At 40.1% G+C, this 15,440-nt stretch overlaps 1 protein-coding gene across 4 annotated transcripts in view; it reads right to left on the bottom strand.

The window, feature by feature from the left end:
- PHF3 (PHD finger protein 3) overlaps window positions 1–14,287 on the bottom strand; it is a 74,323-nt gene extending 60,036 nt beyond the window's left edge. The window contains exons 1-2 of one of the 4 annotated variants that reach the window (XM_057738491.1): window positions 14,155–14,287; window positions 1,681–1,949 (exon numbers count right to left, since the gene is read on the bottom strand). In XM_057738491.1, the coding sequence (XP_057594474.1) occupies window positions 1,681–1,924 (244 nt within the window). In that variant the 5' untranslated portion in view covers window positions 1,925–1,949; window positions 14,155–14,287. Of the gene's footprint in view, window positions 1–1,680; window positions 1,950–13,288; window positions 13,417–14,154 lie in introns of those variants that run through there. The other 3 variants (XM_057738496.1, XM_057738492.1, XM_057738490.1) reach the window with 3 other exon arrangements.
- Window positions 14,288–15,440: the final 1,153 nt, after the last annotated feature.

A 15,440-nucleotide genomic window follows, 5' to 3' on the forward strand; every position in this document is an offset into this window, starting at 1 on the left:
TACATTTGCCAGTTCCAGGCCCAACATACCACTGTTGAAAGTTACTCTATTTCTAGTAATAAGCACCGAAGTATTCAACAAACGTTTTTCTTGAATTTAGACTAAACTGTGAAACTCTGTGCATATAACCAAACAGTGTCAAAAGTGCTTGACAGTAATCAGATATGCAGTACTGACACAGGAACAATGCATACATAAAACAAAAATTTAAAGCTTTGAAACATTTAAGAATACAACAACAAAACAATGTAACCTACGCAGTAACACAACACAATGCATATAATTCAGATATACCATTATTAGCAAGCAGTTCAAAAGACTTCAGTATTACAGAGTTGTTAAAATGAAAAGATTCCTAGAAGCCAAAGTGTTGAGTCTTCAGGCAGAGTAATGTGACAAACCTGATGAAGAGCAGGCCACCTAATCCAAACTTTAAGAATTATTATATCAAAATATTACGTAGAAAATATTAAAAGGAAATGAAAAATGCTGAAAAACTGTAGTGCAGAAGTCTAGAGTCATTGAAACACAGACCACCACCACATAAACCTGAACTACTCTAGGGAACAGAGAGGGAAAAAAATAACCTAACTTCTCCGCGTGAAGCTGATTTTCCTTTGTCTAATTCTAGGTTATAGAACAGCTAATTGGTGCAAAATCTACTGTAATATTTTCTTTGCTTTATAAAGGAAAACCTACATATTTTTCCACATATTGATATAATCTCTGAAGTGATCTCTTATTAAGAATTTGATTAGCACTACAGAAAGTTATCATCATCTGAAAGTTACTATCTTTCAATTACCTCAACTATAGATCCTAAAGCAGTGCTGTCCAATGGAAATATAAGGCAAGCCACGTACGTAATTTTAAATTTTCAAGAAGCCACTTAAAAAAAAATAAAGACAGGTGAAATTAATTTTAATAAAGTATTTTATTCAACCAAAAATACCCAAAATATCACCTCAATGTATAATCTACATTTTTAAAACTTGATGAAATATTTTACAATCTTTTTCCCCCCCTGAGTCTTTAAAACCAAATGTGCATTTTACGGCACATCTCAATTAGGACCAGACTCAGTTCAGGTGATTAACAGTTATAAGTGGCTAGGGGTTGCTATGCTGGACAGCACAGGCCTAGAGTTCTTTCTCCGGTTTTAAAGACACAAGTACAAAACACTAAAAGATCTGAAATGGGAGCATACAATATATTAAATTTGAAGGCCTGGGGTGGGGGTCAAGGCACTGAGAAAGGTCAATTCAGCCATTCCCCTTGACTTCAATAGGCCTAGGGTGACATCATGTCCCCACTGGCAAGGCAATCCCTGTTTGCTCGGGAGAGTTCCAATTTGCGCCTATTGGCATGATGTAATTATTAACAGCACCCCCATGAGACTCAAAAAAACCATCCCATTCTGGATGATAAATTATATGGTCATTCTATCTATATCCACAATATCCTCGAAATTAATTCCACATTCCTTGCAAGAAAATTTAAATTTTAAATTCTAATTCTGATGCCTAGGAAAGAAGCTCTAAATGCAAAGGAAAGAACCCTAAATTCACTACCCTCATCAAAAACAAAAACAAACAAAAAAAACTGCTGAAAATTCTTTTTATTTTAAATTGCAGACTAAAAAAAAAAAAGAAAAAAAAGAAAAAAAAAAGTAAGAATTACCTGTTGAACAAGGCATCTGGAAATTGGGATCATTGCTATCCAAAACAGGCAAACAGAACTGGTTACTCGCAGATCCTAGCATAGGATCCTTATCGCTGAGCATGTTCTTCAGCGAGTCCTCTAGGACATTATGACTTGCACTAAAGTCCTCACAGACTTCATTCTCCAGGTTGGACCCTAGAAATAGGGCATCATCTAAGTGTTCAGTAGGGATTAAATGATTAAATGTGTCAACTATATCCATGAAGACTTCTGTGTGTCTTTCAGCCCTATAGAAAGACAAAAAAAATACCATAAGAAATAAAGCTATCAATGGATAACCACCTAAAACCAAATTATTTTAATAGTTTTGAGTCTATGAACACAGGTATTTCTGAATTGTTTAAAAAAAAAATCCTCACTGCTTTTAGAATATACATTTGGACATGTAGAACGAAACTTTGCTAAACAATGTTTCTTCATCATGCATGTAGAATTTCATTTCACCAGAGATCCTATTAAATGTTTACTTAATTCATTATTTTTAGAGAAAAAAATCTATGTATATATAGTCCATTACTTTGACACATTTGAAAGAATTACATGGCTTAAACCATAAAAACCATATGTTTTTAACCATAATCTTTTCATAAATTGACTCAGACACTGCTTATTAGTAAAAGTTCATATAAAAGAGCTAAAATGAAATCATTTATTGTCCCATACCTATTAAAACTGCAAAATAGCCTTGTTTTATTTACAATGTATTTAAATTATTTAAAGAAAGACAAAAAGGTTTTTGCAGGGGTAAGGAGAAAAAACAGAAAGAAATTAACTAAACCCAACAAATCAAAACTCAAAAAACTACACACACGAGCACAGATGTGCACAGACACACATTTGGGGGGAACCCCTTTTAAGATAAAATGAGATAAATGACAAGGAAACAATATATCAGAGATTTAAATTTATTCTAGTGAGTTATGTGGGGTCTATACAGATATCAAGTTAATCTATTTGAACTATACCTACACTCTACGCATTGTTCTGCAAAGGTCAGAGAATACTTAACCAATGTATTTTGTGTGGTGGGGAAGAGTCAACTAAATAAAAGCTAGTAATATTCAGTTAGCTAGAAAATTCCATTAATTAACCCAGAACATCTTGGATTCCAAAATTCCACAGATTAGCTCCAAACCTACCAAAATTTCCTCAAACTGTCCTTGAATTCTTTCCCCTACAAAAATCACAGAAGAGGATGTTCAAATATACTCTACAATTTACTGGGTATATATTTTATGCTGCTAAACATTTTACCTACATTTTTACTTCATTTATTCCCAGTGATAAGAATAATAACAGACTCTATTACTACCCTTGTTTTGTAAACAAAATGCATTTAAATAATTTAAATATCTTCTCCAAAGTCACAAAACAGAGTCAAAGATTCAAACCCAGGTTTCAAGGCTACACAGCCCACAGCCTCTAACCCTTTCCCATATAGCTACAAGGCTAGAAATTGACTAGATTTGACTCTTTAAAAGTCCTTCTTTAAAAACATTTTCCAACAAAATCAGTAGTTGCCTGGGGCCTTGGATAAGAGAGGGACTGACTGCAAATGAACAGGAATACACAACACCTTGGAGGATGTTGAAGATGTCCTAAATCTTGATTGTGGTAGTGGTTTTATGAGTGTAAATACCCACCAAAATTCACCAATCTGTTCATTTTAAACAGATGCAGTTCGGACTTCCCTGGTGGCACAGTGGTTAAGAATCCACCTGCCAATGCAGGGGACGCAGGTTCGAGCCCTGGTCCGGGAAGATTCCACATGCCCCAGAGCAACTAAGTCCATGTGCCACAACTACTGAGCCTGTGCTTTAGAACCCGCAAGCCACAACTACCGAAGCCCGAGCACCCAGAGCCCATGCTCAGCAAGAAGCCACTGCAACGGGAAACCCGTGCGCCACAAGGAAGAGTAGCCCCTGCTCGCCACAACTAGAGAAAAGAAAGCCTGCACACACCAATGAAGACCCAACACAGCCAAAAATAAAAAAATAATAATAACAATAAGTAAATAAATAGATGCAGTTCATTGTAACTCAATTTAAAGAAAAGGAAAGAAAATTTCCTCACTCTCACAAAAGTTAACCCTCTTCTAAATATAGAATTTCAGCATCTCTTCTCAAATTCTGCAACTTATTTATATTGAAATATTAATAAAGCACCAAAATAAAATGTTAACTGTTTGACTGGCTGATTACCTTACATGCATTCTCTAAAACATTTAGAGAAAACTCTGACTTACAATGGTGATGAAAAGTCAGGAAAAATTTTAATTCCCTGAAGCTATCTGATTTCAGTACCCAAGAAAGGCTCAATTATCATACACCACCAATTCTTCCACTAATGTTTTTAGGTTCCAAAGAAATTTTAGAATACTAAATTTCTGGCAATTAAAAATAATTTACAAAAATATTACTAAACATCTGCAAAATTAATTAGCTAGAACTACCAACAAATTTGTTTATCTGAATATGCTGGAATCCAAAGTTTGCCCCAAGCCAAAACAACCCCCTCTTCAGAGTTGCATCCCAGGGGAAACAAAGAAAAAAGGCAATTCCAGCTCTAGAAACAAAAGGTTAACTTTCCTTATAAAAATAATATGCTGAATCTACTAACAGCAACACAAGTCTGGGAAATTCAACAAACTTCACCTGAAGTCAGTCTTTCCGTTGCACCAACTTCTCATTGTGTGCATTTCAGTGGTGGGGACATTCACAGCATTCAGAAGGTACAGTTACATGGCTCGAAATCACCTAGCTATACCAAAGACGAGCCCATTCTAAAGGGTGACCTAAATGAGCAATATTTTTTTTCAATGTACCATTAGTGAACCATCCCAAACACTTATACTAAAAAGTGTCTTCAGAGCTGTGGCATATGTTTTAATCTCAACAGCAGACAATATTTAGTCTTTAAAGATCAAGTTGTTTTTTTTAAAAAAAATGTAAAGCATACTGTAAATAAGATGGGTGAACCTAACTTTCCAGTCAGGTGTTTGTTTTGGGGGTTTTTTTGGCCAAAACTAGTATGACTTATATAAAGTGTGTTGCCCTGCATTAAATAAACAGATTAGGATAAAAGCATCAAATGTTGAGAAAGACTGGTATAACAAAGTTACATTTCTTTAATACCTTTAATTTATTCAACAGGTGTTCACTAACCAGCTACCATTGTGCAAGACATCTTTAATATGCCAACGCAACTGGGGATCTTCCAAGACAAAATACGGTACAAAGCACCCCAAACTCATGGGTCCAAAGAAGACAATTTCTACAGAAGTGTTTGTGAAATTGCTATAAATTGGTAAGACTGAGTTTTCATAAGTCATTCCAACAGGCTCTGGAGCCAATTCCAAAGGAAGAATGCCAAAAATCACAGTACACAGCCATATTGCAAGATTATCTTGAAAGTAACACTGAAGGGAGGTATAAAATAGTCATTTACTTTAAAAAATCAGTTTTAGATATCAAGTGCTCAGCATATCAAAAATAAAATTAAAGCTCTCCATGCTAAATTGTAAAACAAATGTTAGCCAATTATATAAATATTAACTCACTTAACATGAACACACTGGCCTACTAAATGCAATATGGTATCCTGATTTAGATCATGGAACAGAGAAAGGACAAGGAGTGGAAAAACTGGTGAAATCAGAATAAAATCTGGAGTTTAGTTAATATTAATGTTAATCTCCAGTTCTGAAAAAGACACTAGCATTATGTCAGATGTAATAAGAAAACCAGATGAAGGGTAAATGGAAATTCTACACTATGTTTGCAACTTTTCTATAAATCTAAACTTCTCCAAAATAAGGTCTTCTTTAAAAACATGAATACTAACCTAAAATACAATGTCCTGAAATACCCATCCATGTAGATAAAGATAATTGATCCAATTAAGAAGAAACTTAAGAGATGATTCAGTGTCTCTGTTAATTAAACAAATTGCTTGATTTAAACAAATTCTTGGGAAGTCCCTGGCTGTCCAGTGGTTAAGACTGCGCTTTCACTGCTGAGGGCCTGGGTTGGATCCCCGGTCAGGGAACTAAGATCCCACAAGCCACACAGAGTGGTCAATAAACAAACAAACAAATTCCTGTTTCTTACACTGAAATTTTACTTAAATGCTTCCTCATTTAATTTGGCATTATAAATTTAATAACTAAAACATAACAAACCTATCTAGGCTGTATTTTAAGAGGCTAATGCTATGCGTGTATGCAATTAAACTGATCCTACTAACTTGGGAGTGCATATATGCTAAAATTAGAATGACTTACGGGTTCACAGTCACACCTCAAGCTTGCAGACAAGAGGATGTATCCAGCTAAGCAAGAGAACTGGATTCAAAATTACTCATTTATTCATGTATTTATCAAGCATCTACTACTATAAAGTACTATTGTAAGTATACCAGTCAAACAAACCCCAGTCTCAAATTCAAGAAACTCATAATCCAAAATGAAGTATGGACACATAAACAAATACAACAACATGTAAACAGCATGACAAAACATGGAAGTGTCATACTGAAGGGCTCAGAAAGTCCCCCAGAGAAACGTAAAATCCACGAGGCCATGAAAGGCTAAGCTAAGCTGGGTCTTAAAGGTCCAGCGGCTACTCCAGGTGCTAATTATGAACGGCAGTGTTTGCTCCTAATGGACCATTTAGAAAGGCTCAGAACACAACTAAAAACAAGCATTAGTACTAACATCCTGAATAAAATTTAATGAGTCCGAAGATATTTTCCACTTGTTACATCTATAACTCAAAAGATTATACTGCAGCCAAATTTCATTTACACTCACAAAACTAGCATATATTGTTTTCTAAGTGTTTTGTGTATGAATAGAATGCAAAAATATTTAGAAAGCACCAACAAGGAAAAAAAATTACACTTCTACCAAAATCCCCTTTAAATTAAGAGTATACTAAAATTGACTATCTCAACCTCTCAGAAACATCCTCAAAGTAAAACTATGTATTTTATCACACCTTCTTTAAAAAAAAAAAAAGCACATAATAAGCCTAACAGTAAATCACTAATGCTATCAAAGGTGGGGGGGGAATGTTGGAGGGGGACAAATATATATCGGATTATAAATGTATGAAGAGTAATTAAGCACCGTAATAGTGATGGGAGGAGGAGGGCATTCTATGCATGACAGTAAATGAAGGCCTTGCTAATAAGGCCACATGTGACCCAAAACCTGCACTGAGGGTGTGATTCACGCATAAACAGGGAACAGCAATGCAGGCAAAAGCCCCAAGAGTGGAACTGTCTGGTGTCTTCTGACCCCTGCACCATAGTTTAAATTAAGCTGTCAATTCATCAGGCATGCTCACTATTAGCAAATTTCTAACAGGCAGCAGTAGTAGCAGTAGGGGAAAAAAAAGTACAACTACTAAAACAATGATAAAATATAAACAGTGTGCTCTAACTTCATGGCAGGCAATGGTTGACATGGCCTACATCAGTAGTTCTCCACCAGAGGTGATTAAGCCTCTCCAGAGGACATCCGGCTGTGTATGGAGACATTTTTGGTCATCAAAACTGGAAGGCATACTACTGGCATCTAGTAAATACCAGTGGAAAGCCCCACCACAAAGAATTAGCACCAAAAAATAGTGCTGAGGTTAAGAAACTCTGCTCTACATTCATTAATTTAATCCTCACAACAATGTTGTATTATAATCTTGATTATACAAAGATAAATAAAATTGGGATCAGAGAGATTAAATTACTTGCTACAATAAGTGGCAGAACTGAAATCTGAACCCAAAAATTTTCATTCAAGAGTCACTGCACTTGCCACTACCCAGTATTATCTATCTCTTCACAGTTAAATTCACTATTTATTATGTGCCAGTCAGCATGCTAACTTAAATGTACAATGTCATTAAACTTCACAGCCACACAATTAGGCAGCTATTACTATTATTCTCAGTTTATAAGAGAGGAGCTAAAGCTTAGCAAAGTTACACCCAATATTACAGAATAAACAGAGCTAGAACTCAAATCTGCTGACACAAAGCTCAGTTCTTCACCACCATAATATAAAAATGTCAAAAATGAATGATAAGTTATCCTTCAAAGACAGAGTCAAGGAAAATCACTAAACGGTTAAGACGTGTCATATGACACAATTCTTAAAAGTACAATTCTACAAAGCAATGCAACCTCATCACCTGCTCTACCCACCCATTTCAAATTCTGGTCCAGTTTCACTGGTTAGAATCTATTCGCAAGACTACAATTAAGAAAAAACAAGGATCATAATGCTGTTTCTGAATTTATCAGGTAAAAAGAATATATAAAAATCCAAGATGACTGCCATACTAAGACCAAAGAAGAACTAAGAACCTAGAAAAAGAACTATCGAGTACAAGTTGAAACTGGCAAAAGCAGAACTACTTAGCCATTAGTAAGAAAGCTACCTTCAAAGTTTACAACTACACTCTGTTGTCATTATGGGAAGCATTGGCAGTTTGGACTGACCACACAGACGGCAGTAATAGTCGAAGCTAACAGGTACTGAGCAGGCACTCTGTGCCAGGCCTAGGCTAACTGCGCTGCATGCATACCTCATTAGTTCCTCACAACAATCCTGGGAGGTAGGTGCAACTATTACTTCTGTTTCACAGATGAGAAAACTGAGGCCCAGACCACTGTGTAGGTCACACACCCAGGACAGGTGTACCTCAAAGATATTGCAGTGTCAGTTACAGACTAACACAATAAAGTGAATATCTCATGCAATACAGCCAGCCATACCAATTTTTTGGTTTCCCAGTGCATATAAAAGTTATGTTTATACTATACTGTAGTCTATTAAGTGTGCAATAGCATTATGTCTAAAAAAACAATCTACGAATCTTAATTAAAAATACTTTATTGCTAAACAATGCTAACCATCATCTGAGCCTTCAGCGAGCTGTAATCTTTTTTGCTGGTGGAGGGCCTTGACTCGATGTTGCTGGCTGATTGATCAGGGTGGTGGTAGCTGAAGGCTGGGGTGGCTGCGACAATTTCTTAAAACAACAATGCAGTCTGCTGCACCAACTGACTCTTCCTTCCACAATTTCTCTATAGCATGACATTCTGTTTGATGACATGTTACCCAATGTAGAAGGTCTTTCAAAACTGGAGCCAGCCTTCTCAAACCCTACAGTTGCTTTATCAATTAAGTTTACGTAATGCCTAAATCCTTTCTTGTCGTTTCAACAATCTTCACAGCATCTTCACCAGGAGTGGATTTCTTCTCAAGAAACCACTATCTCTGCTCATCCATAGGAAGCAACTCCTCCTCCACTCAAGTTTTATCATGAGATTGCAGCAATTCAATCACATCTTCAGGCTCCACCTCTAACTCTTGTTCTCTTGCTATTGCTGCCACCGTATGTGAAGTGACTTCCTCCAATGAAGCCTTGATCCCTTCAAAGTCATCCATGAGGACTGGAATCGAATTCTTCCAAACTCCTGTGTATGTGGGTATTTTGATCTCTTCCCATGAATCATGAATGTCCTTAATGGCATCTAGAATGGTGAATCCTTTCCAGCAGGTTTTCAGTTGACTCTGCCCAGATCCCTCAGAGGAATCACTTTCTATACCAGCTATAGCCTTACAAAATGTATTTCTTAAAAAATTAGACTTGAAAATTGAAGTGACTCCTTGATCCACGGGCTGCAGTGGGTGTTGTGTAAGATGCATGAAAACCATTCATTCCACTATCCATCTCCATCAGAGCTCTTGGGTAACCAGGTGTATTGTCAATGAGCAAAAACCAGTGATATTTTGAAAGAAATCTTCTTTTCTGAGCAGTAGGTTAATAGTGGGCTTAAAATATTCAGTAAATCATGTTGTAAACAGATGTGCTGTCATGCAGGCTTTGTTGTTCCATTTAGAGCAGGCAGAAGAGATTTAGCATAATTTTTAAGGGCCCTGGATTTTCAAAGGTGAATGAGCATTGGTTTCAACTTGAAGTCACCAGCAACATTAGCCCCTAATTGGAGAGGCAGCCTGTCCTTTGAGGCTTTGAAACCAGGCACTGACTTCTCCTCTCTAGCTATGAGTGTCCTAGATGGCATTTTCTTCCAATAGAAGGCTGTTTTGACTAAACTGAAAATCTGTTGTTTAGTGCAGCCACCTTTGTGAATATCTTCGCTAGATCTTCTGCGTAACTTGCTGCAGCTTCTACATCAGCACTTGCTGCTTCACCATGTACTTTTATGTCATGGAGATGACTTCTTTCCTCAGACCTCATGAACCAACCTCTGCTGGCTTCCAGCTTTCCTTCTGTATCTTCCCACCTCTCGGTCTTCACAGAATAGAAGAGAGTGAAGCCCTTGCCCTGGATCTGACTTTGGCTTAAGAGAATGTTGTGACTGGTCTGATCTTTCCAGACACTAAAACTTTCTCCGTATCAGCGACAAGGCTGTTTCACTTTCTTCGTTCGTGTGTTCACTGGAGTAGCACATTTAACGTCCTTCAAGAACGTTTCCTTTGCATCCACACCTTGGCCAACTGTTTGTCACGAAAGTCTTTTTTGGCCTGTCTCTGCTTTCAACATGCCTTCCTCACTAACCTTAATCATTTTTAAATTTTGATTTAAAGTGAAAGACACAGACTCTTCCTTTCAATCGGACACTTAGAGGCCATGGTAGTTATTAATTGAGCTAATTTCAATATTGTTGCATCGCAAGGAATAGCGAGGCCTGACGAGAGGGAGAGAGGGAACAGCCAGTTGGTGGGACAGTAAAAACATACACAACGTTTACAATTAAGTTCACCATCTTATAGGGTTGTGGCTTGTGCCCCAAAATAATGTGAATAGTAACACTGACACCAATCACAGAGCACCATAACAAATATAATAGAGAAAAAGTTTGAAATACTATGAGGATTACCAAAATGTGACACAGAAGACTCAAAGTGAGCAAATGCTGTTAAAAAAAAAATTGGCAGCAGTAGACTTGCTCCATGCATGGTTGCCACAAACCTTCACTTTGTAAAAAACACAGTTATCTGCAAAGCACAATAAGAGGTATGACTGTATACCCAAACTGGAATCCAGGCAGTGAGATTCCTGAGCCTGCACTTTTAAACTACTAACTTTATGCAGTCTACATGCATAACACATATCAAAACACTGGAAACAAAGTGACATGCCCACTGCCAAAATAAATTGGGAAATATGCACTTAGCCACTCCCTAAACATAAAAAATAAAATGGCGATCCTCAGTGTGTATAGAACATCATTTTGGAAGTGATCAACCACAAACTTCACAATTTATTTTCAAAGTCTACAATTTTAGAATGTTTTCATGTGGCCATCTCACACAAATTAGGAGTGAATTAAAACTTTAGCTTTTCTGTACAATCTGCGATGCCATTCAAAATTTTGTCTTAATAAAGTTAGATTGTGCCAAAAGATAAAACTTCAGGATACTATTTTAAAGTTTTTGCTTAACTATTTCTATCCTCTCTCCATTATGCAAATGATCATAAAAATGTAAATTCCAACCATTAAAAATGATCTAAATTAAATACACAATGCATGGCAATAACTGTCCAGTCTTTACATTTGACAATTCCTCACACAATTTGTTTTGTAACTCTTGAAATATCTTCCTCTTTTAACTCTAATACAACGATTTAACATCTCATGTCTGGAACTGGTTACATTATGTTCCCTGAGCCCACAAATAGCACCTGGTTCTCAAATATTTTGAATCAAATCAACATTGTCAATATCATTCCCTGTGTATCAAAGGGCAACATTAAAGGAGAAATTTTTTACTGTTCTTAAAAATGCCACAGTATCAGAAATGTGCAACTTGCCAAGTCTTTTTTGTAGTTAAAATAAGCATCTATTCTTCTGAAAATATACTCCAGGATTCTGAGGGTGCTCCAAGAAGAAATGAAAGAAACAGAGCCCAAGAGGTACTGTTCCAGAAAAGAAATCCGGCAAGCACGTGTCCAAAAGAACTGAAGAAATGTAGAGTAACAAAAACACCTAGAAGTTAGCACTCAGAGAGCCTTGTATTTCCTGACACTGTGTGGGGGTAATCCACAAACCTGAGGGGCTAATCAATAAACCCCATTTTCTCATTAAAAAATAATGATCTTATCTCCAAACAAAAATTAGTAAGTAAAAAATTTTATGAGAAATCTGTGTAAAGAAAAAGAAAAAAAAATAAAATAAAATAGCACGTTTAAGAAAGCAAAATGTACCAAAAAGGCAAGCACCAAGTTACCATGTCAAGGAAGATAATCATTATCTATATTTTAGTACCCCAAAACTAACTTTTATCAATAAGTTTTATTAATATACTACTACATAAATCAAAAATTATCAACCTTTCCTGATTCCAATACTCATTACAATTCAAACTTTAATATTATGGTTTTAAATGATTACTATAAAGACAACTTCCTTTCCATTTTTCTATCCTGAAAGTTGCCTTGGACCAAAGCTATTTTTCACCTACATTTACACAGACCACTTCTCTTAGATTTGACATATCTGAATATGGAACAGAGGAGTATATCACAGGATCACCTAGATAGTTATCTGAGGTTTATCCCAACAGCATAGAATGCATAACTAATTCAGTGTGATGGATAAGGAAGTTCACAATCCTCCCAAAGGATGCAAAAGCGGTATAATAAATTACATTTTCATGCTCTTCAATAAATGGATCTACAAAGCTTGCACAAACAGGGAAAAACTTGTCCCATCACTAACTCATGTGTTATCCTTCTCACAAATCTCTGGTACAGCTACCAAATAAAGCTTAAACTCTAAGGCTGTAGTTCTGCACACTTAACAAGTGGCTCACTTCAGTTAGGAGTGGATGTCCTGCTGCTGCTAAGGAACTGACTAAACTGTGTGTGGCTTCATCAATGCAATAATAGCTATTAAAAGTACTTCCGTAAGTTCTGTTCCTATCACGGACAAATGGAATATGTATTTTAAAAGTGATGAATATGCTGATGTAGGGAAAATTCATTATCGTAATACATGGTCAGTAAACAGAGCTGAGGAGAAATAGCAATAAATTAAGGAAAGGTCTAAGCGGTAATGACAGTTAAGAAATCACTATCTGAAACAATAATCTTCACAATACAACACCGTCTTTGCTCTGGAATGAAGATACAAATTCAAAAATAAGAATGCTGCAAAGATTTCCTCGTGTCTCTTTCCTACCAGAAAAACACACCCACAAACATTTTCACAGTCCCAATTCATTCAAGAATCCAAAAATGGTAGGTAATGAATGAGTAATGGAGGCACAGTTTTGGAAGAACTCAAACAACCTGTTTAGAAAAGGGAAGACAAGTTCGAAATCCAAATGGTAACTAAATAGAACAATGTACTATTTAACTATTCCTTAAGCAGTTTACTGTATCTTCCCCTCCAACCTCCCCCCTCCACCCAGCTTAAAAGAACGTGGTAAAGTTCCTATCTGCTAAGGCTCAATTACCGATGTTTCATTTTAAAGTATCTACATGTAACGAAGATCAAGACTAGGAAGATATTAAACATTGTTGCCACTTACATTAATGACTATTCATGATCATATTCTGCAAATGATTCCTGAACAGCACCAATAATACACTCAAAATACTTTGAATCATAGTCTCTGAGAAATAGCATTTAAAAACTGAAAGATGGGGAAAAGTCGTCGGACTTGACAATACACAGCTGGGGAAAAAAAGGGGGCACTGCACTGTGCGCGGTACCAACATTCTCTCCCTTTCTCCCTTCTCCCCGCCCCCCTGGTCAGGTGACCAGTTATTTAGCAGCATTAACACCCACGTATCGACAAGTGGTTCACAAAATTACACGTATTATCGAAGGCCAGATTCCAGGCTTCTCGGTTCAAACTATGCAAAAGGAGTCGACAGTCTGGGTCCCGAGCACAAAAGCGCGCGGTCGCAGGAAGGTGGATGGAGCGCCGACTGCTCGTCCCCACCAGCCAGGACCTGGCTCGGCTTCGCAGCCAAGGCCAGCGCCGGCTGCCGGACCGGGACCCCAAGCTCGATGCCGAAGGGCAGGGCCGGGGCCTGCAGGCTGGGCCTCCCCGGCAGCGCCCGCCGCGCCTCCCGGCCTGCGCGCCCGCGCGGCGGCGGGACTCACCCCGAGGCCCGGGCGCGGAGCCCGCGGGGAGGCCGCGGCCCCGACCCTCCGCCGGGCGGCCCCGCCGCCGCGGCCCAAACGGTCCCCGGCGGCATAGGCGACGCGGGCGGGCCGAGGGCGTTACGCAAGAGGCCGGGAGGCGCCTTCCCGCGGCGCGGGAGGAAGGCGCGGAGCGCGGCCGCCGGAGGGCGGGAGGGCGGGAGGCCGCGGAGGCGCGGGGCCGGGGCTGGGACTGGGGGAGGGGAGGGCCGCCCGTCGCCCGGCCGCGGCCGCGCCGCAACTCACCAGCTCCGCCGACGAGCGCTACCACTGGCAGCGAGAGGAAGATGGTGGCCGCGCCGCCGCGGAGGAGGGGGCCGGCCGCGCCGAGAGGGGGTACGCGCAGGACGCAGGCGTCGCTGCCACAGCCTCTTCTTCCTCACGGCCGGGGCGGCCGCTGCGGACCGGCGCGCCGTCCCGCCTTCCGCGCCGCCCTCCCTATCCTCGTGGCAGCCGCCGCCGCCCAGGGCCTGAGGGTCGCTCGCCTCGTGGGGACCGTGCGGCGGCGCGAGACCCCGCAGCCATCGGCGTGCGGCGGCGGCGGCGGCGGCGCGGGGGCGGGAGCGGGGCCGCGTCACGTGACCGCACTGTTTACCGTTCCGGGGCCGCGCCGCGCCTGCGCGCTGCGGGCCTCCCGGGCTTGTGAGGGCCCGGCACAGCCCGCGGGCCGGGCCTGAGGCTGCGCACGGCGGCTGTGTCGCTGCCGTAGTGACTGCTAAAGCTTCCTACTTCGTGTGATGTTGACGGGCGGATCCGCTCCCCTCTGGTGCTTTTTGAAAACTGGGCTTGTGTTGCAGAATGGCGGACGAGGGTGGAGCTGCCGGAGCCCCCGGCCCAGGAGCCCCCGGTGCTCTGCGCCGCGGCCCGTCGTGCGCCGCCGAGCCCTCTGCCTGCGCGTCCTCCCGCGGGACGCAGGTTGCTCCGCCAGGAAACGTGCCTCGTCTGAGCCGGCAGTTCTCAAGTGCGGCCGGAGGGTCCCCGGAGGGGGCCCCAGGACCTTCTGGAGGGTCTCCAGTTCTTTTGCAGTTGCATGTGTATAAGGCCACGTTTTCTTCATCTCCTTCAACCGAAACGTGTAGCAACCGACTTAACGCAGAAGCGCGTAGAATGCAGCCATCCTCTTAAGCCAGACAATGCAGATATGTGCAAACATTTAAAACAATGACACTCTTTAAGTTTTGTTGGAAAACGTATTTTTCATGGTAAATATTTATGGTAACAATGAATTTCGTTATTTTTAAATGTTCTGTATTCTTAGGTTTAACTTCTAAGACGGTAAATATCAACACATATAACTAACCCGTATAAACAAACGCTCCAGGAAGTCCGTCAGTCATTTTTAAGGGCGAAAAGGAGTTCTGAGACCTCAAAGTTTGGAGACGCTGTTAGGTTATGTGCTTCCACAGCGACTTGGGCTGACCTACCTCAGCCCTTAGGAAGCACTGTCCGGTAATTGTTGGTAGTCATCCCCCAGACCGAGAGGAGCCCTTAAGGGCCAGGAATGTCTCCCAACTACAGGGAGCATTACAGAA

The sequence above is a fragment of the Hippopotamus amphibius genome, chromosome 6 (genome assembly GCF_030028045.1).
Source record: "Hippopotamus amphibius kiboko isolate mHipAmp2 chromosome 6, mHipAmp2.hap2, whole genome shotgun sequence".
NCBI classification, from domain to species: Eukaryota; Metazoa; Chordata; class Mammalia; order Artiodactyla; family Hippopotamidae; genus Hippopotamus; species Hippopotamus amphibius.